Source organism: Petromyzon marinus, chromosome 25, assembly GCF_048934315.1.
Source record: "Petromyzon marinus isolate PM22_M1 ecotype Great Lakes invasive population chromosome 25, UKy_Petmar_22M1.pri1.0, whole genome shotgun sequence".
Lineage (NCBI taxonomy): Eukaryota > Metazoa > Chordata > Hyperoartia > Petromyzontiformes > Petromyzontidae > Petromyzon > Petromyzon marinus.
In genome coordinates, this window is record NC_133691.1 from 13,831,156 (window position 1) to 13,858,330 (window position 27,175).

Below are 27,175 nucleotides of genomic sequence, written 5' to 3' on the forward strand. Positions count from 1 at the left end.
TAGCCTGAACAGACTGTTGGGGCAAGTGCTTTTAGCAAGTAGCACCTATGAAGGCCGGCACGGCACATGAGGGGGTGGGTGGCCAGCGCCACACCCGGCCGCCTTTGTCTCCCGAGTGACGATGTTTAAACACCGCACAAGGGAAGCCCAGGACCACTTCAGACAATCGTCACTGGTGGTGGCTGTGAGTGGAAATTGAACTCGGGTCACCAGGTTTGTAGGTTAACACGATAAATCGCGACACTACTGCTTCCCACAGCACACAAACCATACACACGTGGAACCACATACACACCCAGAACTACACACTGAACTATACACAAAACCAACAACAGCCGCCATTCGCTACTAAGTGGTGGTGACGTCACCACGGAGATTGTGCCAGGCCAGATGCACTCTGAGGCCACGTGAAGTGTCAAAGGCTTGTTGGAATTACATCACAAGACAGACACAAGTGCCATGCGTTGAGCGACTGAGATGACTGGCAGATGCAACACCTGTGCCCGCGACTATGCCAACTTGCTGCATTTTAGCCTCGGCGCTCCGGCCGTTGTTGTGAGTGTCGCTCCTTTGCCGTCTGGAGGAGACACTCTCACAACAACGAGCCTCCTACACAGAGGCCGACCTTGACACCGCTGGTACAGTACCAGTCTTTGGCAAGTCCACTCAGCTCCACATCCTCCTGCACCGCATCAGGCCATCTCTTCTCCAGCCCGTGCCATGCCCATTTAGCCCACTCTATCTGGCCAAACAGAAGCTACAGTGGCTGAGCACGTGGTCTACATGTATGTATGTTGAACTTCATTCCCACTGTACGTAGCCAACCGCAAACCTCACCCGCCGGAGGAGATCACCGATGATGAGAATGTGTCAAGGTGACCGCCCCTACCCCCCTGGACCCCCGAGCCACCGGTGTCGTGCAGCCCGGGGGTCGCGGCACGGAAATGTGCGGTGGTACAAAATCGCCGGGACATCCCCGGAGAGTGCCCCGTGGGTAGGCAGGCGTGCGGGCTCACTGCGGTTATCGCGTTATCATCACAAAGAGCAGCCTGGCCATTTAGCCCAATGTGACCGAATCTGTCACAGGAATATAGACCCACGTGGATCCCTATCTGTACAGCGTTCACATGAACAGATTAGAGGAATACAAAAGAGTAAAACGTATTTGAAAGGGGAGGGGGGTGGGGGGTGCTGGGTGGCTCTGAGATCAGAGCACCGAGCCTGCGCTTCCGAGATCCTAAGTTTAAATCTTGAGTTTCAGTCTCCCGTGAAATAAACCGTGCGTTTAATCATAATAGTAGTAGTAATGTCAACTTGTAATGCGCTGCCACACAGGATTTGCTCACTCTGCAAGAGAAAGAGAGCAGCTCAGAGGTTGCAAGGATGAAGATCGCAGCGGCTGGCACGACAGGCACTGCTCGCGCACCGATGATACGAACGCATGCACGCACCAGCCGCAAGGTCACGGGCGGCGGTGACGCTCCCACATTATCTCGCGGGAGATTGTGCAGCGGAACTGAGTTGAGGATTTGGCCAGACGTTCGAGGTGCGCTGGCCCCGAAGCGCGGCGCGCGTGCGTGCTCGCGTGCGAGAGCTGATAAGGTGTTACACGAGCGATGGCAATGTACCCACGTCAGTCTGCGGGCTCGCCGCACTCGTTTACCAGAGGAGAGTCATATTAAAACATTCATGTGCCCGGCACACCACGTCCAGTATACATATGTTGTCATTACATCTGTGGGTGTCAGCCGGTGAGACACCACATCCAACGCGTGCGGCGCTCGTGAGCAGCCCGTGACCACGCACACAGCTTGTGCACAACAACAGCACAGTGTACAACACGTGCATAACACACATTCAACGCACAACGCATGTACAATGTATGGCACGTGTACTATGTATAGCATACGTACCACGCAAGTGCGCCTACAGTGCACGGACACGTGTAAAATGTCCTACACGTGCACAGTGTATAGCATTAGCACATCTGGCCACACACATTCGTGGCACAAAGGCCACGTGGCATATAGAGTGGCGGTGGTGGTGAAATCCATTCAGGCATTTTCAGAGATGAATGAAGCCTTTGAAGCCATGGGAAGGCCTCAGACTTTGCTTATTTTTTAGAATTATGAATACAGACCTGAAAAACACGAGGGAAACGAAGATGACACAGCATCACTGCATTATAAGGATCACCAACATCAGACTTCTAACCTTACTGCAACTGCTAATTTCTCAGTTAATGCTGTATTATTATTTTAAAGACATTTCCAAAAGATTACATTACTATAGGCTATTAGTGATGAAACTAAAGCACTTGTTGCTGTCAAAGTTACAAGTACAAACTGAGGACGTGGTCCGTAAAGCAATGAGCGGTTGTATTGTTAAACGGTGTAGACAGAGCAAAAGCCGACATCAAACGGGAAGCCCTGAATTCACAATAACCATGGAGCTGGAGTCCTCTGTCAAAATTGCTCTCCTAATGAGATGCTTTTGTCTTCAAAACCATTTATTTTATCCCTAAAATTCATTGAGACTTGAAATATCTCGCCATTCATGGAGCTCACTCTGCACTCAAATGTTTCCACGAACTCTTGCCGATTTCACAAGTGTGCCGTGCGTGCACGTGTGTGTGTGCGTGTGTTTGTGTGCATGTGTGCGCGCGTACGTGTATGCATGCGTGTGTGCATGCGTGTGTGCATGCGTGCGTATCTGTGTATGCGTGTGCGGAGGGTGTGGGTGGGGGAGCGAAAATGCCAACTCAAGTATGATTCCCACTCACAACCAACATCGGATATCTGAACTGGCCCCGAACATCACCTAGGTCGACTCAGCCTTAAATGCGTAGCTGGTGTAGTGGGAAAACATCAGAACTGGGGAGACAAAGGCGACCGGGTGTGGTGGTGCTGGCAACCCACCCCTTCGTGTGCTGTGTCGGCTATCATAGGTGCTTGCTAACAGCATTTGTCTGAACGGTCTGTTAAAAGGCTATATGGGGGATCTTTATCTATGTGTGCGGAGGACATGGAGGAGCGCGTATTTTATGCCACGGACCGCAATGGCACGACCGTGACCCTAGGGCTCTCTGTAATCTACACCCCAAGGCCGTTGCGTGAGTTTTCGCGGTCCTGCTGCTGTGGAACCCTTCAATGGGTTTTCGGGTTGCGCCACATGTGTCGTTCGGTGGGAGCTCATTCAAACAATCGAATTTCTCGCGGTGTATAATTTTATAAAAGTATGGATTTTGGTTCCTGAAAAAATAAAACGTCGTACATAAAGCACGCCGAACAACAGGCAGCGAGAGGGCCCAATAAGAGAGCGGAAGGCACAAAGGTCTGGAAGTTACAGTGAGGCGGTGCGTGCTGATATGCGTATAGTGGGGAGCGGTGGTGTAGTAGTTAGCGCGTTGCGCTACACCAGTGACAATGATCTAAACCGGTCACGGGCCTCTCCTCGGTGGACCCAGCTGTAAATGAGTACCCGGTCAATGTGTAAACATCGCCACTGGGGAGCCAAAGGCGGCCGAGCGTCGTGTTGGCCACCAACCCCCTCGTGTGCTTTGCTGGCCATCATAGGTGCTCGCTAACAGCACTTGCTCCAACAGTGTGTTCAGACTATACGGGGAATCATTGTCTTTGTAGTGGGAAGAGAGGAAATCGCGGTATGACATCCAGGCAAGATGAGAGCAACACACGTGGTGTGCACCAATGTGCACCGGACGCAAACATCTGTGAGAGGAGTGCATTACGCACGTAAAATTATACCATTGTGGAATACAATGCATATTAATTATGAAAATGAAAAAGGCATTAAGTCTGCATTAACCACACATTCCCGTGAGACGACATGCAAACAAACGTGTTTTGATTATAATGTACACGCATTGTCTTTGAAACCGATTGGCCTGCACCAGAGACAGCCTTGTTTACGGCCTTGTCTCACCGCCAGTGTTGGACCAGAGAGCGTATTGCCATTGTGCCGTCCGCCTTTTGGCGTTCTCTGTTTGAACATCTTAACACCTCCCGTATTATTGCAGGAAAGGATAAAGCCTATTATTTTTTCATCATCTTGATACCGACAAAAAATAGTCCCCTGGATAATGCACATCAAAGAACAGAGCATGCTATATGGTATAGTCAAAGGTCAAATGTGTCCTGTCCATATGTGCTTCGAGGCAGTGCTCATCTTCTGGTCACAGCCCTTCAAAGCCATTCTGGAAATTCCATGTTCCTATGGCGGGGGCGAGTGTATTCAATTGGACAACCATTCTTGACTTCCTCCCAATGTGATGCTCGTGATATTGTGGTGCCAACAGCAATCCATCCAGCACTTGCGCAATGACCCGATGCCATAGACTCAAGGCTCAGACTTTATTTATTCGGCCGGTAAGGCCCCAATGAGCAACAACACATCCGCAGCCCAATGCCGTCGGTAGTGGTGGCAGTTACAGGACATCGCAGGGTGGAAATGTGCAAACTAAGAATATTTACACGAAACCCATGCCAAAACGCACTGCAAACAGGATAAACAGTGCAGAAATACACATGACGCATTAACACCATCATATACCGTGTAATGTTTTTTTTTTCTGTGCATAGCGCAACCTTTTTGCAAACCACTCCAAACACTGACCTACAAGGCACGGTAAATCGTCATCATGCGATGCAAGAAGAATTCTACACTGGGCCATGTTCATCCACAAACTCGTTATTCGAAAACCTGCGCTATACTTATCCAATTCATCAATGCCACTTTCAAAACCGAAGAAACCTAAGACGTCCATGTAATTCGCTTTTAAGTATCCCAAGAACGAGAATTGTAATAGGTGATAAAGCCTTTGCCGCTTCAGCACCAAACGTTTTGGAACAATCTTGTTTCCTGGCTTAGCACCGTAAACCTTCCTTCAAGAAATATCTGGCAGCAGAACACTGGTGCTGGATACAACCACATTTGTGAACGTAATTTGTAACTGCGATCATTGCCCATGTATCGATCATTCAATTCGAATGTGACATTTTATTGAGGGCCCGTGTGTTGTCTTGGTGTGGGGTCTGGGTCTGTTTCTGTTGTTGTCTTGCTGACTTGCCCAAGCTTTAAGAATCGGCAGGATTTTATGTACTTGGGCAATTTGCACTTTAAAATATTTACTTTGTACTTATTTATCTTCGGTGACTTGCTTACCTGTACTCTACTTTCCACTCCCTATCGCACGTTGTATCATTTATTATTGTAACCTGCTGACCACCCGCGTCTACTGGACATCTGTGTAAAAAGAGATCCTGATTCTGATTAACTTCTGCCGGATCCAATCACGGTGACATTCCCGCGTGACGAACGCTCAAATCGTCGTCATTTCGTTGTTGCCAATGATCGAAACGCTGAGCCACGCCACCGCCGTGGAGAGTGCAGTCAAAACCCTCGACCATCGCTCTTCATCTCTTATACTTTGAGGCAATTCAAAATTACATTTACAAATGGGTGCCGCCATCATCATTAGCCGTGATCGATCCACTGCTGGATGAAGGCCTTCCCCAAGCCATTGCAATCTCGATCCACCCATGTAACAGATCCACCTATCTAGCTCCTGAAACACAGCTGATTTCATCACTCCACGTACGTTGCGGATGCCATCCAAGGTGTGTTCCCTCCATTGGCTGCCATTCCATCACGAGTCTTCACCACCTACCATCATTCCTCCTCACAACTAGTCCTGACCAAGCCCCACTTGACAGTCATATTGAAGCCTCTGCCCTGTTTCTGTTATTAAATTAAAACGAATGTAAATAATCTTCAGTTTTTTGTCAATCCGCTGTCGGACGCAGGCCCAAAACGGGTTCAGATATCATTGCCCACTGATGTTAGCCACGACTGGGACTCTGAGGTTAAATAGTGAATCCTCTATAAATACTTGGGGACAAGATCCTGTGCTTCTGCCACACAGTGTTGGGTGTCATATCCCTGCGCCCTGCTCTTGTAGCTGTATAGGGGAAGGACCCATCATGTTGGCCCCTGTGAGTGCGAGACCCGTTTTAACAGAGGGCTCACCATTGGTGAAAGTCTGCACACGTACACGGCCCTTTTTGTCATTCCACTGCTGGATGATAAGCACCCCACACCCTGTGGGATGTGGGAACCATTTGCCAGTTAAGGTTAGTGAAGGTTAACGGAGCATAGACGTGGGAGCAACAGTCGAGGGAGCGTAGAAGTATAGCGGTACAACAATGGATTTGGCTGCGCTGCCCTCCACTGCCCACCATGTTGTACCAGCAGCGCTGTGGTAACCTGTTTGTGTGTGGTGGTCATCAGCAGGGCTTAATCTCAGCTGGTTCTATCTGAGTTGGCCACCCTGTAAAATATTTCTGCACCTGGTACACCACATCCGGTTGCCTAGCACTGGCACGTTCGTTGCTTGTTGCAGAGGTTCGTGGTTCGAGGCTAGCGGCCGCCCAGATTATTATAGGGGCGCTGCCATGGCGAGATGGAAACGATCTCGCCTGGTATACAGGAGGTCGTGGGTTCGATCCACACCTGTATATTTGGAGTTTGCATGTTCTTCCCGTGATTGCGTAGATTTTTCTCCAGGTCCTCTGGTCTTTCCCTCCACATGTAAAAAAAAACATGTGTTTAGAGTATATGGCTGCTAAAAATGTAACCACTTCATTGAGCTATCATTTGTGGCCAGGTCGCTTCTGAAAAAGAGCTATATAGCTCAGTGGGCCTTACCTGGTAAAATAGAGATAGTTTAGCAATTACTGTGGGTGTAACAACCGTAATGATCCTATGTGCCATCCACTTCACAGTGGATGTTAGGCATCCCTAGGCGTCATTAGCAAGAGTAGGCCACTGCGTGCCGCGTGAGGGTCCAAATTTGCGAAATAAAAAAATTGCCCGCAAATTACTCAATTGGGATTACCCACAGACAGCAGCACTCATCACCCCCTGCTCGCAAACTCATGCCCCAGGTCACCCTTGCAAATAAGACTATCCTGGTCTCTTGAATTTTCACCTGGCCAAACAGAAATATTACCTCACAAACTGCTGCTACGGCTGTGGCTATTAGTCACGGGATACTTATTCCAGTCTACCAGCAACTCGAAAAAATTTATTATGAAGCTTTCGTGACTGCAGGAATCCATACTCTCTGGTTCTTTCGGTAAAGTCACGTCCGTCTTCAGGTGAGAAAATTATCTGCTGTTGTGGCTTTATATAGGCACGGGGGGGGGGAAGGAGTTTTGTCGAGTCGTGGCTGAAGGAGTTCACAGGGGAGAGGGAGGGTTTGTGGCGTGCAGGGACAGGTGGGGCTTGAGAAATTAACAAGTAAAGGAGCTCGAATTAGTAATCGGACAACAAGACGCACGGGTGGGTGAGCAGTTAAAACTTGGCGCGGTGTATCACATCCTTCCAATGATTGCTCAATCTGAATCCATCTTCTCGATGAAAGTTTTGTCTGTGTTTGTATATCTGGATGGCTTCGTGAACAAATCTCTGATGGTGGCCCGAGGGTTTGCAGAGCACCCTGGTTTCGGAGAAAACAATGTCACGTGTGCCCACAGCGTTCAAACAATGATCCGCCACCGCCGAGGTGTTGGTTCTGCCGTGTTTCAAATCCGCTTTGTGTTCGCGAACCCGGTCTGAGACACGTCGCTTCGTTTCACCAATGTAACTGTTGCCGCAGACACAACTCAGCTTTTTGACACCAGGACATTACATTTCCGGAATCGCATCCTTCACCGATGAGATAAAATCACGGATTTTATGTACTTTATTGAACATAACTTGGATCTTGTGTTTGTTCAAGATTTTGGCAATCCTTTTGGTAACCCCTGCTATGTATGGTAAGGTGATGGTTTTGATTGGGTCCTCAGATGGTTCTCTACCCATGGTTGGGGATGCAGCTTTGCGGATTGTGCGGTCAGAATATCCATTCCTCCTGAGAGCCTGGCATACATGTTCAAGCTCACTGGCTAGGTGGTGCTGGTCGAAGATGCAACGGGACCTATGGTGTAGTGTTTTGATGAGGGAATTATTTTGGGCTGGATGGTGGTGGGAGTTAGGCTTTAGTTAGGAATCCGTGTGGGTGGCTTTCCTATAGACAGTGTCCCAACGAGCCATCAGGTCTCTTCTCGATCAAAACATCCAGGAACAGTAGCTTGCCATCATTTTCCACTTCCATGGTGAATTTGATAGATGGGTGTATGTAATTTATGTGGTTGAGAAATTGGTATAGTGCCATCCGGCCATGTGGCCAGATGACGAACGTGTCATCTCCATATCTCTTCCACAAGGAAGGACGTCGGGTGAATGCCTGGATGGCGTCGGTCTCAAATTTCTCCATGAAAATGTTCGCTACCACTGGTGATAGGGGAAACGTCGTGTTTTCTTTTATAATTTTTTCTATCTACGTGACTTTACCGAAAGAACCAGAGTATCGAAAATTATTACTTGATAAATTAAGCCTGGACGGTCACCCATCCAAGCATTACCCTGGCTCAACGCTGCTTTGCGTTTGAGATTTGATGAGATCGGGCACATTGCGGGAGCGATTTCCACGGCACGTCACCGTGCTCTGCTGCTTAAGAAAAAAATCTGTCCTGCTTGACTGTCCCCGAGCTCTTTGCTGGTTAATTTGACCGATCCTATTTCAGGCCGTGTATTATCGCCGCACAGCTCCAAATGCCGGAATTCCTCTCTCTGCACCAGACCCAGTCATGTATGCATCTCTCTCTCCCCGACACTCACTTCCCCCTCGTACTCTCTCTCTCCCTTCATCTCTCCCTCTGACACTCTCCCAGCATCCAGCACGTGCTCTCTATCACACCCCCCCCCACACACTCTCTCCCTCTGTGCACCCCCATCCCACTCTCCTCGCCAGCACACCGTGCGTCTAATTGCCCCAGCCCGGCCATATTAGGTATGCCTTCATAGTGTTCCAATAATATCAGCTCCGTTAAGCCAGCGAGAGGCACAGGCTTTGCCTGCAGCCCCCCTCCCGCCCCACCCCCGCCCCCTTCCCCAGTACAGCTCAGTGCCACTAAAATACCAGCCAGGCCCACTCAGCACTTTAGGCACACACAGGCCTCCTGCTGCTGCTGCTGCGGCCACATGCAGCTCATGACACCATGACCCATAGCCCCGCACTGTGAGCCACACCACCAGAACCATGGGCCTCACCGCCGACGATATCAGAACCGCGACGGACACCAACACAAACCAACGGCGTGACCACACCGCCCGTGCCGCCGCCACCACTGTAACCAATGTCCAAGCTATCAATGCTGAAAGCCAGACAACCGACACCACTGACATCACCAATACCATTACCCACACAATCAACACCGCTACCAACAATGCTGCCACCGCGACCCACACCACCAACACCATGACCCCAACCACTAACAAATATCACCTGAAATCGCACCACCTTACCAAGACCCTGGAACCATGGGACCCTGGCCCTGAAATGCACCTGCACCACCAGGATCTCCAACACTCACACTAGAAACTCCCCGATTCACACCAACACCAGCAACACCCTCACACTACCGACGCCACCAACACTGACCCAGAGGGCCAATAATACAGCCCACATCACAAACACCGAAACCTAACCGTGACACTACAAACACCCCAGCGTAATGCAACAACACCCCCAAGCCACCAACTCCATGAACCACATCACTCTAACGCACACCCAGCCACCATCACTCAACCCCACACCACAACCACCACCATTCACCTTAACCATAACCCACCACAACCATCAACATTCACCCTAAGCCCCACATTACAAACACCACCATTAAATTTCACCCTAACTCCACACCACAAATACCTGGAGACCCGAGTTAGATTCCTGCTCACTGCCAAAATAGGCAACTAATATATGAACTGGTCCTGGGCTTCCCCTAGGTCGACCCAGCCACCAGTGAATTCCTTAGTGCGATGTGTAAATATCGCCACTAGAGAGACAAAGACCGGATGTGGTGCTGGCCACCTACTCCCTCGTGTGGCGTGCCGGCCTTCATAGGTGCTCGCCAACAGCACCTGCCCCATCATTTTGTTAGGCTTATAAGCAGGATCTTTGTTATGGGACATTGGCGCCATGCTTATAAAGGAGGAAAGTAAGTGAGAAGCAACCAGGGAGAGAGGGACTGAAGAGACGAGGCCTTGATAAACTGGTGGTGGGGTTGTCAGCTGGTAACGAGAAGCCTCCAGCGATTTGCGAGTTCCTGAGAGGGCAGGGAGCTCCAGAGCCTGGGTGCAGTGTGGACAGATGCCCGGCAGTGATCCCAGGGTTGGAGCCTGGACCACAGTCACGCTGAGTAGGGCACGGTCGGTGGGATCTCAGAGAGCTTGGTGGAGTGTGGCTCCATCAACTCCTGCATGTATGGTGGAGCAAGCTCAGTGCAGGAGACCCCTCCAAGCCTTCACAACCCACAACGAGCAGCGTAGTGACGCTTGGTTTAACAACCCCACAGAGCGTGGTGAGGCCTTCATCCACTAGTAAATTGAAAAATCCTAAAGACTAACTGGAACACTCTATTTAGAGTCATGCCGGCGACGGTGATTTTTTTACCATACTTCACCATGTTGGTTGTAACGGAGTGCATTGCGCTTTGTGCAACCCACGGCTTTGTTGATCCACCAGTGGACGAAGGTCCCTCCAAGCCTTGTCAGTCATGGTCTATGTATGACCATACTTCACCACGCCCGTCAATGTGGGTTGGTGAAGGGTGGCAGGGGCCGGGGCGGCGCTCCGCAATCGGTTCAGAAACAGCCTCACTCACCACTGCCGCTAGCCGGGAATCGAACCCAGGATGCCGAGTTCACAGCCCCAGTGCGTTCACCGCTGTGCCACTGCTCCCCCAACAGCACACTCTATAAACATGTAATATATATAAAACCCTTTGTTTACAATGTCCACAGCTGACAGAGGCACGTGTCCTCGCTTCCCTGTGCTCCATTAACACAGGCATGTGGTGCGAGCCCCAGCGGCTTCTCGAACACACAAGACAAAGGCCCCCTGTATAGACTTTAAGAGACTGCAGGGGCAAGTGCTGTTAGCGAGCATCTGTAAAGGCTGGCATGACATATGAGGGGGGTATGCCCGGACCATATTTGTCTCCCCAGTGCTGATGCTTTACAACACTACACTCGGTACTCATTTAAGGCCGAATCGATCGAGGGGTGGCCCAGGACTGGTTAAAATAACCACCACCGTTCATGGTCATGAGCAGGGCTCGTTGTGCAGGGCGCGAACCGTTACATTCCCACTTATCAGCGCGTAAACAAACACACAGGTGCAGCGCACGAACCGCTTCCCACTGCGTACACACACAGGTGCAGCCGCAGACTTGTCTGTAAACACAGTCACTAAACACAGTTACTAAGGACAGTGCCCAAAGGCCCAAAACAACATCAAACAGTCAGCAACAAAGAGAGACACTGTGTGTCTCTCTGTGTTGTCTCTCTCTGCTTGTGTGTCTATCTGTGTCTCCATGTCTGTGTTTTGTCTCTCTCTCAAATGTAGTTCTACCTGATGACGATTGCTGGTGTTGCAATCGAAACGTCGTATTCTATTATTTAATTTCTTTTCTTTCTACGTGACTTACCGAAAGAGCCAAAGAGTAGGTCCTAGAGGTGTTTGAATCGGAGGCAAAGCTTTCGGGATTGCAGGTCTCCTGGATGAAGAGCAAAATCCATGAATGTGGTGACCCATCAGATGTTGCAATCCGGTCTGTCCATATGCATGGCGAGCAGGTTGAAGCCGTCGTGAAGTTTGCTCTCCTCGGGAGCATCATCCACAGCGACCGGGGCTCCAACCTGGACGTTGAAAGATGCCTGAGCCCAGCCCACGGCGCAATGGCGGAACTCAATGGCATTGAGTGGCGCTCCGCTCAGGGCCATATCATCGAATGAGCCACAGTAGGCACTGTGCCTCGGGCCTATGAAAACTATAGGGCCTATAAAAACAATGTGACTCCAGCCAATAATATCGTCCACGTCCATATGACGTCGCTTTGAATGCATCAGCAACCCAAGGCACCTAACATCACGTATCATCGCTGACGTTGGAAAGTCACCCCCCCCTCCTCTATTGGCAGCTGTCCCTGCGCAGCACAAGCCGACTCAGCACTGGCCTGCGAGCGGCCAGTGGGGGGGGGGGGGGGCGATGGTTGGCCGTGCACAATCCCCACGTCACCGTCCCATCAGCGACGCTGGCAACAACACAAGCACACCCTCAACCCCCTTCCTACCTACCCCCGCCTCACCGGGTCTCTTTGTGAGTCTATAGGTCTCTGTGGGAACCTATGGTCCAGTGATCTCGGACTCAAGACACAATTGGTAGGGGGATCAGTGACTCAGTCCCAGACGTGGTTATCATCATCATCATCATCCCTGGCAGAGAGCTCAGGGATGCTCATTTCGACAGCCACCCCACCCCGCATCCTCTGTTGGGGCCACAGATTACACGGATCAGCCTGAGCCGGCACTGCCGACTATTTATCGGCACCTAAGCCGGCCAATATCGCGGAGACGCACCGTGCCTTTTTTTTTATCCGGGGTGGATATGCGCCGCGCCGCACCAAAACACATTGCACTACGTCCCAGTGTGCTGCGTCACACCGCGTCACATCGCACCCCAATGCATGACACTCCGCCACATCATACCGCACCAACACCGTGTCCCACTCTGTCACACCACGCTGCACCACACCATACCCAATCACACCACGCCCCACTGCACTGCATCACACCGCATCACATCGCACCACACTGCATGACACCACGACACATCATTTCACACCCACACCGTGCCACGTCACGCCATGTCACACCATATTACACTGTGCTGGACAATGCCACATTTCCCTATATCCAAATGGGCATTGGCAGAACTGCAGTTCTCTTAGGTCGAGCAATGCTCCTACTCCATCATCGTCATCATTATTTATCATAAGCTATTATCAATCCACTGCTGGATGGAGGCCACACTTTCTTGTCTAAATTAATCAATCCGCACCCCCTGGTTCTGATATCACTCACCACTGTTGAATTAAACCCAGGTCGCAGGGTTCGTAGCGCAGTAGGCTAACCAGATGACTGCTTCACATAGACCCAAAAGGCACAAGCAGAGACATACACACAAATATATAAGCACACGTACCAAATCACCACAGCATCACATTGTGAGTAAATGTCTCTTCCAGAAGACAACTAATGAAGTGCTCCTCTACATTTCTCAGATATGGTTGCGCTACTAAAGCCGTGCATGAAGCACTTCCAAGCAAATCACATCATCGCATGGTACGGCACACTAAGGCACAGAGAAAGAGACAAAACCCCCCTGTATAGTCCACACAGGCTTTTGGGGCAAGTGCTATTACAGTTGGCATGGCACACGAAGGGGCAGTGTGGCCAGCACCACACCCAGCCGCCTTTGTCTTCCCACCGCACCAGGTACTCATTTGAGGCTGAGTCGACCTAGGGGAGGCCCAGGACCGGTTCAGATAATCGTTACTGGTGTTGGCCGTGAGCGGGAATCGAACCCGGGTAGCCAGGTTCGTAGCGCAGCACGCTAACCGCTACACTCTCCACTCACACCGCCACCGCCACCACCAGCACAACCACTACCTCCTCCATCACCACCATAACCATCAAACAAAGAGAAAGATCCCTTCAAATAGCACGGTGGGCTATGTACGGTGCGAAAGGCATTCAACGTACATACACACTTAGCAGATTGTTGGGGCAAGTGCTGTTAGCAAGCACCTATGAAGGACGGCACGGCACACGAGGGGGTGAGTGGCCAACACCACGCCCGGCCGCCTTTGTTTCCCTAGTGACGATGTTTACACATTGACCGGGTACTTATTTACAGTTGGGTCAACCTTCAGGAGGCCCAGGACAGGATCAGATAATCGTCACTGGTGTTCGCCATGAGCGGGAATCGAACTCACGTCGCCGGGTTCGTAGCAGGATGTGCTAACCACTGTGCCACCACTCCTCACGACATCCACCAAGATAACCGCAGTCACCACCACCAGCACCACCACCATCTCAACGGACTGTCCCTCCGAGCATGGAGAAGCAAAGCCTGAAGCCACCTGACCCCGTCCAGAATATCCATCTCCACTGCTGGACAGATCACAAGACAAATATAGATGTGCCCAGCACACCTCTTTTTTCTCTATGTGCCATGCCCTTTCTCAAATACGTCAGCGATCATGGCCTTTCATTTAGCTCTGTCTAAAAAGTTACTCAACAACCCTAATTACACTCCTCCCAGTTGCATCCTGTTGTTTAAATTCTCTCATGCAACTGAATTCTCTATCTTCCACTGCTTCTCGTACATAGAACGTTCCCAGTCAAAAACACATTCATATTAATTATCTTTTTTCTCGTTACACGTCCAGGAAACCCAACATTACCTTTCTCTAATAGTTCTCGAGAATGTTCTTCTTGTGAACCCTGCAATCTGTAATACCCGTATGTTATTAATCTTGTCTGTCCATTAAATGTTTTTGAACATCTTTCTCTATAAAAAAAACACATTAATGTTTCTTCTAGTTCACTGCAGGGTCTGTGCAATTATTCAGCTTTCACGCCTGTACAGATCTGCACGTGTAACACTGTAGTCATACAATTCTCGCTTTTCATTATTCATTTCTTATTTTTCAATCAAGATCCAATTTTCTGTAATACATCTTTTTGCCGGCGATATTCTCTGCGATGCACCGCAGTATAGTAGGACACGCATCGCGGGAGAGAGGTGGCCAACGCTGGGTCAACGTTGCTCCGATGGTTCCGACCACATGCCAACGTTGGCATGCTTACTGGGCGCATTAATTGTACTCATTCATTTATTTATGCATGGACGCGCGTGCCATTTCTCGAGCCTCCTGGCGATCATAACACTGGTGGCGTGCGTGTGTGAACTGGCAGACTGAAAGAGGAATCCGATGAGCTATGAAGCTCTTTTTCACAGATGTCCAGTAGGGGTGGGTCTAGCAAGTTACAACAATAAACGCAGACAGAGAGCGGGGTGAGGTGGGGGTAGGGAGGAAGGGGGTTGAGGTTGTGCTTGCGTTGTTGCCAGCGTCGTTGATGGGACGGTGAATTACTGCAGTCACGAAAGCTTTAAATAAAAAAATGTAATCAAATAATAAGGATATAAGTAAAAAGAGCCTAAGCACATACATATCTGCCGATTTATCAACACTAAATGCAAGCTTGGACAAGGTAAAACAACAACAAAAACAACAGTCCCAGACCACACTAAGACATCACGCAGTAGTCCCTCAATTAAATTGCACATCAAAATTGAACTTTCAATACATGGGTACGGATTAAACTTACAATTCACATTGGCAAATGTGTTTGTATCCAGCACTAATTCTGCTTCAGGATATTTTTTAAGGATGATTTACGATGTTAAGGGAGGTAGACAAGGTTGTTACAAAACGTTGGTGGTGCTGCAGCGTCAAAGGCTTTGTTACCTATTCCAATTCTTGTTCTTAGGGATATTTAAAAGGCAATTAAATGGACGTCTCAGGTTTCTTGGGTTTGACAATGAGAAATCATTGCAGCGCTGCCTCAGTGCAGCGAGAATGGACGCCGCGACCAACGACGCGCAGAGCAACGGTGGCAACACGAGAGGGGCTTTGCCATCGAGTGCCAGGGTAGATGCAGGGCGACATCCAGACTCGTACAGGGAGTCGTAGACTCATATACAGACCCAGAGACTTACGCAGGGCATCAGACTCGCAGACAGACCGACAAAACTCACAGAAAGACGCATAGAGCCTCATACAGTCACTCATCGTTGAACGTTGGGGTTACGTTCCTGGAAAATGTGACTTTAAGTAAAGCGACGCGAAGTGAAACCGATTTTACCATAAGAAGCAATGTAAATAGGGGAGGTTGTGTTCCTGGAAAATTTCCAATTACACTTGGGAACATAAAAAACTTTCTTAACGTACATATTTAAAAGAAAAAATGAATAACACTGGCGATTAACAGTAGCTATAAGGAGAGAAAAGTTTAGTTTAGGTTAACACTCACCAGTATGCGCTATGAATGGCCATTGCTTGAAAAGTCATTGATTATTTAGTTTTCTTTTCAGGCCACACACAGTGCTTATCATTGACGAATGTGTTGAGCTGAATTTTTTGAGAATTAATCTCAGGTCGGCCGGGCTCGTAGCGCAGTGCGCTAACCACTGCACCAAAGAAAACGATCACCCTGTAGCCTTTAATAGACTAGGGGCAAGTGCTGTTAGCGAGTAACACCTATGAAGAACGGCACGGCATGCAAGGGGGTGTAGGTGGCCAGCACCACGCATGCCCGGCTGCCTTTGTCTCCTAAGTGCTGATGTGTACACACTGCAACAGGTACTCATTTGGGGCTGAGTCGACCCAGAGGAGGCCCAGGACCTGGTTCAGATAATCGCTGAAACTGGTGTTGGTAGTGGTGGCTGTGAGCAGGAATCAAACTCGGGTTTCTGCTGGGTTCATCGCGCAGTGCACTGACCACTGCACCACCTTTCCCCAGTCACTCTCACGCACAACAATAAACAACAATTGCCGTTCACTACCAAGAGACGGTGACGTCACCACAATGAACTGAGATGAGTGTACGCCGCCGTGGACTGTATCACACCGCTCACCCGCGCAGGCGGTGAAAGTAAGGACTTTCCTACAGTATGGCCCAATAGGGATACGCTGGGCCGATAAGGGGCGTTGCCCACCGGCAGTGACGTGAGAGCGATACTACGCGACATCAAATTAATAAATAGGGATGCAATTCATCGGCGACGTCCCAGCGAAACAACGATAAAGGGGGGCCGATGTTAAGCGAGCAGTGACTGCATAGAGAACCACGGGTCCCCCCCCCATCCATTTTCCACCACCACCCAGCTTCGTAGCCTAGCCTCTAAGCCCATCCAGGTGCAGTTGCACCGCCTGCACACTCGACAGCCACGACTACTGTGGCCGTACAACACAATCACCCAGGGATAATGAGAGAAGCTTCCTCCGGGGAAAACAAAGAGCGGGTTTAGGGGGAATTGATATCGTAGGGGCCTCGTCGCCTGTAATGGATCCACCTCCACGGGAGGCTCCCCGGTTACGGATAGACATTAGAACCCAGGGGCTCGGCGGCCCTCTCGGGGGTTAGCTGCTCACCCCGGTCCAACCCAGCGGCGACACAACTACTCGCGGAAGTTTCTGCTTCAAATTGGACCGACCTTGCGTGACATACGGACGTTAGAAAACCCGACCGATCGGGCTGGTGCACGCACCTGGAGATGGCGATCTCGGCCTTCTGTTTGGCGACGGTGGCGCCCCGCTGCGCCGCCTCGACGGCGCGCTCCACCTTGGCCCGCGTCTTGCTGGCCCTGAGCGGCACAAGGCTGCGCCGCTTGCCCCGCGTCAACGTGCCCTGCCGGTACTTGCCCTCCTCGGAGCGGCCGTCCGGGTAGCTGGTGCGGCCGTAGCCGTTGCGGCGGTTGGCAAGCCACTCGCCCTCGTAGCGCAGGCCGTCCGACCTCTGGCTCACGCCGAAGCCGCTGCGCTTGTCGCCCTTCCACTCGCCCGTGTACGTCTCCGTGGTGTTGGCCTCCACCTGCCGGCGCCCGCAGACAAAACGGAAGATTGGTGATGTGGTCATCATCACCATTATTAGCATTAATGATTGTTATTTTATTGATCTGTGTTTACCAGGGAAAGTTTCACCAAGTCTCAGGACTCGTTTTCAGGATGGTCCTGCCAAGTTTTCTCAGTCGGGTTGGGTAATCCAAATTGAGTGATTTTCAATATTGAGACATAGGGTAAAGCAAAGGGTAAAGCAAATTTGTTTTCATAATTTTTTTTCCTTAATTTTTCTTCTGCATCATTGGGATGTTTGGCCAATACCAGTTACACTGCATGGTTTTTAGTTACGGCAGGAAACTGGAGGACCCTGATGGAAACCTATACATACCCGGGAGAGGAGAACATAGAAAATCCACACTTCAAACTAAACTATTTCTTTTTTATTTTACCAGCTAAGGTCCACTGAGCTATGTAGCTCTTTTGCAGAAGCAACTTGGCCACAAATGATAGCCCAATGAAGTGACTTATCATGTGCAAATTTATAGCAGCCAAATACTCTAAATGCATGTTCATTCTAAATGTGGAGGGAAAAAGCGGAGGACCTGGAGAAAAGTCGACGCAACCTACGAGCTCCTGTATACTAGGTGAGGTAGTTAAACATCTCGCCACCGTGGCACCCACATCAAGGCACCCGAGTCAGGAATGTAACCCAGGCCTTTCTTTCAGTGAAGCATGGGTGTCACCACTGCACTGCTGCCTGGCCGCCCACACGGTGGTGTAACGTCATCAAAATTATTGTCGGCGGAAACTCTGTCATCACCGTCACCACTTGTGTTCTCGTTACTGTCACCAACATCATCATTACTGGCAGCAACACTACCAGCGGGGGATGACCGCACATGGAGTGTGTATGGTACCACACATCACCGTGGTTACGTGAGCTGCTCAGACTCTGGGGGTCACTACGATGGTCCACAAGTACTGGCATGTGGGAATCACTGTCCTGGCACGATGGGCGCGTTGCCGCCGCCGCTGCTGCTGCGTGATCGGCACTCGAGCCTCGGAGACGAAGCACAATAAATGCAACCCGCATCGAACCATCCGCGTGTTTGTTACTTCAACACGTCCCACGGAACATGACCGCCACGGAGATGGAGTAATTAAATTGGCTCGTACGTATGCGCTAGATGGATTAACGCATCGTTGGACCATGAGAGATGGCGGCAGTTTGAGGAGGTCTTCACTCAAGAGTGGATTGATTGTGGCTGATGATGATGCTGATGATGATCCATTTACGTGGCGTCTTATAGTTCAAATCTGTCTCACAGCCGTGCACCGAGGCAACACAGTCCTGAGATCCAAGCCGAAAGTTAGCTGGCCACCTCTCACACGAACGCATTTTTGGACCACGTGACGAGCCCTCTAGGCTCACGGTGACCTCACACCCACACACGGCGCACAAAACTAGCAAGGAGCATTCGCAATATCCTAACCGCCTATGCTTAGTATAGTCAATCACTGACAACAGAGCCCATAGTTATGCACACTATCTGGGACATGTTTCTTAGTCAGCCTGGGCCAAAACTGTGCAGTGTACTGCATCGCCAAATCTCAGTACAAACCAACTCTTGCCACCCCAAACACAGATGCCACTTTCCTGAACTGTAATATGCCGCTCATTGACTCTTAATGCAGCTAAGACGCTAGTCCATGCAGTCATCACCAATCGTGTGGACTATTGTAATAGCGTTTTCAGCTGCACCAGCGCCATCCATCTATGTCCGCTCCAGTCTCTTCTGAACTCAGCCACGTGTCTGACAGTGCAGAAAGGAAAATATGATCACATTACACCGACCATTTGCAATGACCTGCAATGGCTGCCAATTAACCAAAATATTGATTACAAGCTGTGCACATTCATATAAGCATGTGTCTACACCAATGTGCTCAACACTACCTGATGGCCATTTGTGTGCCAGTACACCCACCCCCACTCACTCATCCAAAGTCAAAGTTCCCCTGTATAGCCTTAACAGACTGTTGGGGAAAGTGCTGTTAGCAAGCACCTATGAAGGCCGGCACAGCAAAGAGGGTGTATGACCAGTACTATGCTTGGCCTCCTTTGTCCCCAAATGGCAATGTTTGCACATCGCACCAGGTACTCATTTGAGGCTGAGTAGACATAGAAGAGGCTCCATGCACTCAGACAGCGGGATTCGGACCTCGCAGCTTCGCAGTCAGCCTAGAATTCAACTACCCACTCATTCACTTACTCACCCACTCACTCTCCTACACAGCGGTCCATCAGCATGGAACTCACCCACCCACTCACCTACACAGTGGTTCCTCGGCCTGGAACTCACCTATCCACTCACTCACCTACTCACCCATCCACTCACATACTCAGCAATCCATCCGCCTGGAACTCACTGCCGTTGTGTCGGGCATCTATAAATGTACTTACTTACTATTCGAGTCAAACTTGGACAGGTGGCAACCGTGTCCCCACGTGACATCATCATGTGTGGTCATCGAGCATCATCTGTCTCTTGTGAGCAGGCGTGGAATGGCTTTGTTACAAATCTGGTTAAGGAGGCATCGAAAAAGCTATTTTTTTCCATGCCAAAGCTTCGTTAATTCTGAACGATTATTACTGCTGCTGCTGTACACAGCATAGATTCGTCCGAAGTTAGAATCCTGATGTCATATCTGGAGTGTAGCATCCGTTTATTACTTCGCTGCACTTGACATAATTCAGTGTAAAGTCAGTTAGGGTGATTGATGATCCAGCACTCACTAATTGAGTCCAGTCACTCACTCACTTAATCGCCTATTGCTACTATAATGTATACTGTTCCCGCGAACCTCACTCAACGATTCCTCCAAATATGTTGGGGATTTGGTCTACCAGACCGACTGTTTCGTCTCATCCACTCTGCATTCAACCGCCAACATAATACAGGTCAGAACAACACACTCACTCACCCACCCATCCACTCACCCACTCACCCATCCACCACACTGGAGGTCACAACACTTCTCACACATTTACACTGCTCAGACAAGAGGTGAGATCAAATTGAACTGGTGACCGCTGCAACGCAAGGCCGGCATATGACCCAAATGCACGTAGGAGAGCTAATCCCAACTGCAGGCGGGAATCGTCTGTCCTGTCTCTCCTCCGCCTCTCCATCCTTGTGACTATCCGTTAGTGCGTCCGATTGTCCGTCCCTCCGGTTCTCCGACTGTCCGATTGTCCGACCATCCTTCTGTCCCGTCCATCCTTCCCTCTGTCCGTGCACCAATCCGCCTTTCACGTCGAACCCACCTCCGAGTCGAAGAGCTCCGTCTCAGGCTCGCCGAGGCTCACGGCAAGTGACGTGCCGTCGCTGGCAGCCGAGCTGATGGCGCTCATCCCGGCCTCGCTGCGGAACGAGCTGCGCTTACTCCGCTCGCTCGACAGCGAGGCCTTCGAGTCGCTCCGGCGGAACTTGAGGCTGCCGAGCAGCGAGCCACGTCGGAAGAGGCCTCCACCACCACGCTTGCCACCGGCCTTGCCCCCCTGCTGCTCGCTGTCGCTGTGGTGGACGCCGGTGAGCACAAAGCCACCCCGTGAGCCCACGGCCGAGCCAGCATCATCCCCGCTGCGCAGAGAGCCGCCAGCTCCCCCGCCGACCGGACCCACGATGGAGCCGTTGGTCTGCTCACTGCGCAGGGAGGAGAGCGAGGTGCGCAGCGGCGAACGCACCACCGAGGCCAGCCCATACGGCACACTGTTGCGCACGCCGTAGCCGTGCCGCATGCCGCCCGCCCACTGGCCCTGGTAGGTGCCTGCCGAGACGGGGAGCGGGAGGAGAGATTGGGCATGAAGAGAGCGGGGAAGAGGTGGACAAGAAAAGGAGAGGTTGAGAGCATTCACCGCCCGTGCAGTACCTCTCGCTTCACGCCACAGCGGTCTAGCCAAGGGTACCCCCAGCGGCAGCTGCCCCTGTGTGGCACCGAGTGAATGCACTGCTGGTCTGCGGGTGGGCACGAGTATGCCAGTAGTTAATTTGCGAGTAATTTACTCAATTGTAACCGTGACGCCGATACGCATGGCCTACTTTGTTTTTTCAAATGACTGTGAAGTAGATGACACAAAGTAGCATTTATGGCCAATACACACCTGCAAAATTAACCTGGGTGGCAGCTGGGCTCCAACCTGTAAACTTCTGCAACAAGCGTGGCGTAACAAGGAATCCGATCGGGGTGGCTTTACAATAAACGCTGGAGCACCGACTCTGAGCAATCGATTCGGGACGGCCCGCATCCTTACACGCCCGCCCCACCGGCCACGACTGCACGGCCAGTGCAGGTCCCCACAACCCCCCCCCCCCCGACACCATCTACACCTGGGCTCATGATAATGAAGGACACGTGAACCAGGACAAACCTCAGCCGAGCGTCTTGCCGCTTCGCGCTCTGTCGTCAAATTAAGTAATTGTAACAAAACAATTCTGCTCAAAAAGTGAAACCCGCGGGACTCCTCTCACAGGGTTCCTTCACCGGGCACCTCTGTGTAGCTTAGCAGGTTCTCCCTTGCGCGATTAGGCACCACGTGATGCACTGCAAAAGGGAAACATTGAGGAATCGTAACGCAAGCTAGAGTCATCATGTTGACCATGAAGAAAAGGAAGCGGCCTTGGGCAGGCCACGTCATGGCTAGAAGGGAACGTGGTCCGCGGTCGAGATTGAAAACAGAGTCAAAGCCAAAAGGTGGAATGACCACAATGGGGATGGAGTGTCTAGCAACTAGATAGACTGCTGCATCGCGAGACAATGAGAGGTGACAGCTTGGGGAGACCTTCATCCAGAAGTGGATAGGTCATACCTGATGATGAACACATTTACAGCCCTACCCACCCAAGGATAATTTCTCACACTTCCTAGGTCAGACCACACAGACGCAAGGGGGGGGGGCAGCATGAGATGTATGCCCCCCAACGTGCTGTCAGCAAAGCTAATTACCACACGTCTTAGACTTTATTATTTTGGCACAAGCACGCGGTGCGGCTTGGGGTTAATTAAATTCATTAGTGTCCTCATTGAGAGTGGCGGCTAAAGTGGAGAAATGAAAGCGCCGCGTCGACGCTGTGTGTGATGCATTTCTCACTCGACCCAGGCTGGCGGTTGACGAGACAGCCCACGAGAGGGCCCAGTAAAGACGTCTGTGTTCTTACTGGGCTCTTACTAGGGCTTGAAGGAAATTGGCAGTGAATTGAATTGGTTAAGAAATAAAACCCAGGCGCGGTGATGCAAAGTGAAGGAGATGGATACCCCATTTGGTAACGCGTTCATAAATGCGGCATTCGATTCGCGATGGGAACAAGTCCCATCCGCGGAGCCACTTTGCGTCTGCTCTGGCGTTAGTTCTGAGGCTTTGGGTTATGGCGAGTTGGTGAAGTTATGCCCATGGGTCAGAGCAGAAATGGGTCCCGCCTAAGGAAGTACAACATTCGTAATGCCCATTTATTTATACAGCGTATTAAGAATGAATGACTTGATTACCCCACTCGCTTCAAATCGTTCTCATGATTCACTGTTTTTGGCCACATCAAGAAATTTAAACTGTTGAAGTTCTACCACCTCAGGTGGTACTGACAAGACAGATATCTGGTCTGGCCTCATGGATTATGGAGTGAGGAACACAGTCCGACTTTATGTCAGTGTTAGAGGCAAAGTTATGGCAATGGTAAGAGTTTGCACTTAGATTAATGTTGACGTGTACGGCTCATTTGCAAATCCACTGCTGGATGAGGGCGACGCGGCGCTTTCATTTCGACCATACTTCACCGTGCTGGTCAGTGAGGGTGGGTGAAAGCAGGGATCATAAAAATGGGAGCATGGAAGTCCTGTACAGCAATACTCCAATTTAACTCTCCCCCTTTTACATCGTTTTGCAAATACATCGTCATTTTATTAATACAAGAGGCCCTTGAATATCGCGGGTTTATCGTTCGCGGTTTCAATCTATCACGGGCAACCTCTCCGTACATCAATTTAGTTACCACGGGGTTATTTTTGGCCTTTTGCACATATACACTAAAGCATCACTCGAGAAGCCTCTCGGGTGATGGTGTTGTGTGGCCGGTATCGTGGTGCGGGGTGGGCGAGGGACGCGAGGCAGTCAGTCGCACCTCAAACCTTTGCCGTGCAAGTGTCACGCGGACAAACACCCCCTGTATCGCCTTAAAAGATTGTTGGGGTAAGCACTATTAACGAGCACGTATGAAGGCCGGCACGACACACGAGGGGGTGGGTGGCCAACACCACGCCCAGCCGCCTTTATCTCCCCAGCAGCGATGTTTACACAATGCACCTGGGACTTATTTGAAGCCGAGTCGACCTACGGGAGGCCCATGACCGATTCAGATGATCATCACTGGTATTGGACGTGAGCAGGAATCGACCTTGGGTCACCGGGTTCGTAGCGCAGCGCGCTAACCCTTGCATTACCGCTCCCCACACACACCTGCTTTGGATCATAAGTACAGGATTTATTGAGTATTTAATTATTTATTACTATTTATTGTCTAGGAATGTTTTTGGAACAAGGTTTTTTTCATGTTTATTTCAATTATTTAATTTGTTGTTTATTTGGCACACGGTACAGTACTTATTCCAATTGTGATGTGTCTATGTCTGTGGTAGCCATTTACCTTCTAACCCCATTATTTAGGTAATGCTTAAGTATCGAATATCGTGGTTTTGGCCTTGGCGGCACTTTACAAGAACGTAACCCCCGCGTTATTAAAGAGTCTCCTGCACCACGACCTGGTGTGCATCGCCTCAAACTCAAGTCGCTGACGGCATCGTCCGCCCCCCCGCTCGTATCCGTCGCCGCCATCCACCCTGGACACCAACTAACTTTGTGTCGCGCATTGAGAAGTGTACTGTAGAGTACAGCATATCGTTTATGTACAGTATTTCGGTGATTGTATAGTGTACTGTCTTACTGTACCCTGTGTTACGTGTGACAGTTTACTGCTGTACACTCGCGTTCAGTACAGTAGTTTTAGTGATTTAATGTAACGCTGTGGTCACGTGGCCCTTAAGCATCATGCCTCGCGATTGAGTTTTAAGTGACGCTGATATGTCTGTGGCTAAGAGCCAGCGTAGAAGTGTTACGTACCCTACAAGTGAAGCCAGCGTAGAAGTGTTACGTACCCTACAAGTGAAATGAGATGCGATTCGGTGCCGACACTGAGACACGAGGCGTCGGCTACTGTGTGTGGATTTGTAAGTTTGTGAGTGTTTGCGTGCAGATATGTGGATTTGTGTGCAGATCTGTGTGAGCGTTTGTGTGTAGATCTGTGGGTGCGGATCTATGAGTGAATGTGTTTACGTGTTTGTTCACTCAAGAGGAGTGGGAGGCGCTGCTGCTGAACCTGGAGCATACCACTAAGAGGTGGGGTCTTACCATCATCCCTACCAAAACTAAGCACCGGCCTAGGTATTTTGTGCCATCAAACACCCCACCCCCTCAACTCCCCATTGGTGATAGGGCAGTGGTGGACAGAGTTTTCCATACCTGGGCAGTGTGCTTATGACCAGCCCCGGCTTGACAGCAGATCTCACTCTGAATAAGGCGGGCGGCATTATCTTTTCATCGGCTGCGTAACACCGTTTGGAAGCTACCTGGTCGTTCCACACGAAGTTTCGGGTCACAGTCATGCCCTCCCCTATGCTTCCGAAAAATGTACCCCCTGAATGGGAACATCTACGCTGGTTAGAAACATTCAGGCTGGCCTGCCTACAATCGATCCTGGGTTAAACGAGACTGGATTGTGTGAGGACCTCACAAATCCTTGAAAAATCGGGAAACCGTCTCATCAGTGAGGCTGCATTGGCTGGGACATGTATCCGACACGCCCAGCCACCGCATGCCCGAACAGCTTTTGTTTGACCGTGCAGCGCCCATTTAGCCCCATCTATTCCCGGACAAAAAAATCTGTTTGGGTATATAGTGGCTGGGCATGCGGGTTAGAGAAGAGATGGACTGATATGGTACACAAGAGGATATGGAATGGAGTGGACTTGCTGATGACTGGTACCAATGGTGTTAAGATCGGCTTTTGTGGAGGAGGCTCGTGAAGGACGCTACTGGGCAGAGGAAGGTCACTCACAACAACGAGGTGAGCGCCGCGTGGCTAAAACACAGCAAGTTGGCACAGTCGGGGGGGGGCACAGGTGGTGCAACTGCCAGTCATCTCAGTCAACCCATGGCACCTGGGTCTATGCCGTGACCTGCCAGTCATCGACACTTCACGTGGCCTTAAAGTGCACATAGCCTGGCACAAGCGCCGTGGTGAAGTTACCACCACTTAGTAGTGAATGGCGGTTGTTTTTGTGTGTGTGCTGATCAGTGAGTGTGTGTATCTTTGTGTGGGGAGCGGTAGTATAACGGTTAGCGCGCTACGCTACAAACCTGGCAACTGGGCCCGATTCCGGCTCACGGCCAACACCAGTGACGATTATCTGAACTGGTCCTGGGCCTCCCCTAGGTCGACTTAGCCTCAAATGATTACCTGGTGCGGTGTATAAACATCGCGAGTAGGGAGACAAATGCGGCCTGGCGTGGTGTTGGCTACCTACCCCTCGTGTGCTGTGCCGGCCTTCATAGGTGCTCGCTAACCGCCACTTTTGACAAACAAAATGAAGGTACTCCCATGGGTTCCCCCTTATCACCAGTGATAGCGAATGTTTTCATGGAGAAATTTGAAACAGATGCCATCCAAACATCCACCCTACGTCCTTTCTTGTGGAAGAGATACGTAGATGACACTTTCGTCATTTGGCCACATGGCCTGCCAGCATTGAACCAATTTCCCAACCACATCAATTCCATACACCCATCCATCAAATTCACCATGGAAGTGGAGAAGGATGGTAAGCTACCATTCCTGGATGTTTAGTTTTGAGAAGAGGCCTGACGGCTCGTTGGGACACTGTCTACAGGAAAGCCACCTACACAGATTCCTATCTAAAACCTGATTCCCACGAGCATCCGGCCCAGAAGAATTCCCTCATCAAAACACTACACCATAGGGCCCACTGCATCTCCAACCAACACCACCTAGCCAGTGAACTGGAACACGTACACCAAACCCTCAAGATGAATGGGTACTCGGACTGCATTATTTGCAAAGCTGTTTCTTCAACCACGGAGAAACAATCTCCTGAGAAGCCAATCAAAACCATCACTTTACCATACATAGCAGGTGTTACCAAAAATATTTCCAAAATCTTAAACAAACAAGATCCAGGTCCGATTCAATACAGTACACAAAGTCCGTGATCTAATCTTATCAGTGAAGGTCATTCCTGACATGCAATACCCTGGAGTCTACAAACTGAGTTGTACCTGCGGTAGCAGTTACATTGGAGAAACAAAACGACATGTCTCGGACTGTGTTCGCGAACACAAGGCAGATCTGAAACATGGCAGAACCAATACCTCTGCCATAGCTGACCATTGTTATAACGCTGTGGGCTCGCATGATATTGTTTTTTCTGAGACCAAGGTACTCTGCAAACCTTCG

General features: G+C 50.4%; 1 protein-coding gene across 2 annotated transcripts in view; it reads right to left on the bottom strand.

Moving 5' to 3' along the window:
- Positions 1–27,175, bottom strand: part of LOC116945810 (junctophilin-1-like) — an 80,635-nt gene that overhangs the window by 39,221 nt on the left and 14,239 nt on the right. For both annotated transcript variants that reach the window (XM_032960349.2, XM_032960348.2), the window contains exons 2-3: positions 20,923–21,425; positions 17,303–17,625 (exon numbers count right to left, since the gene is read on the bottom strand). In XM_032960349.2, coding sequence (XP_032816240.2) covers positions 17,303–17,625; positions 20,923–21,425 — 826 coding nt within the window. The remainder of the gene's footprint in view (positions 1–17,302; positions 17,626–20,922; positions 21,426–27,175) is intronic.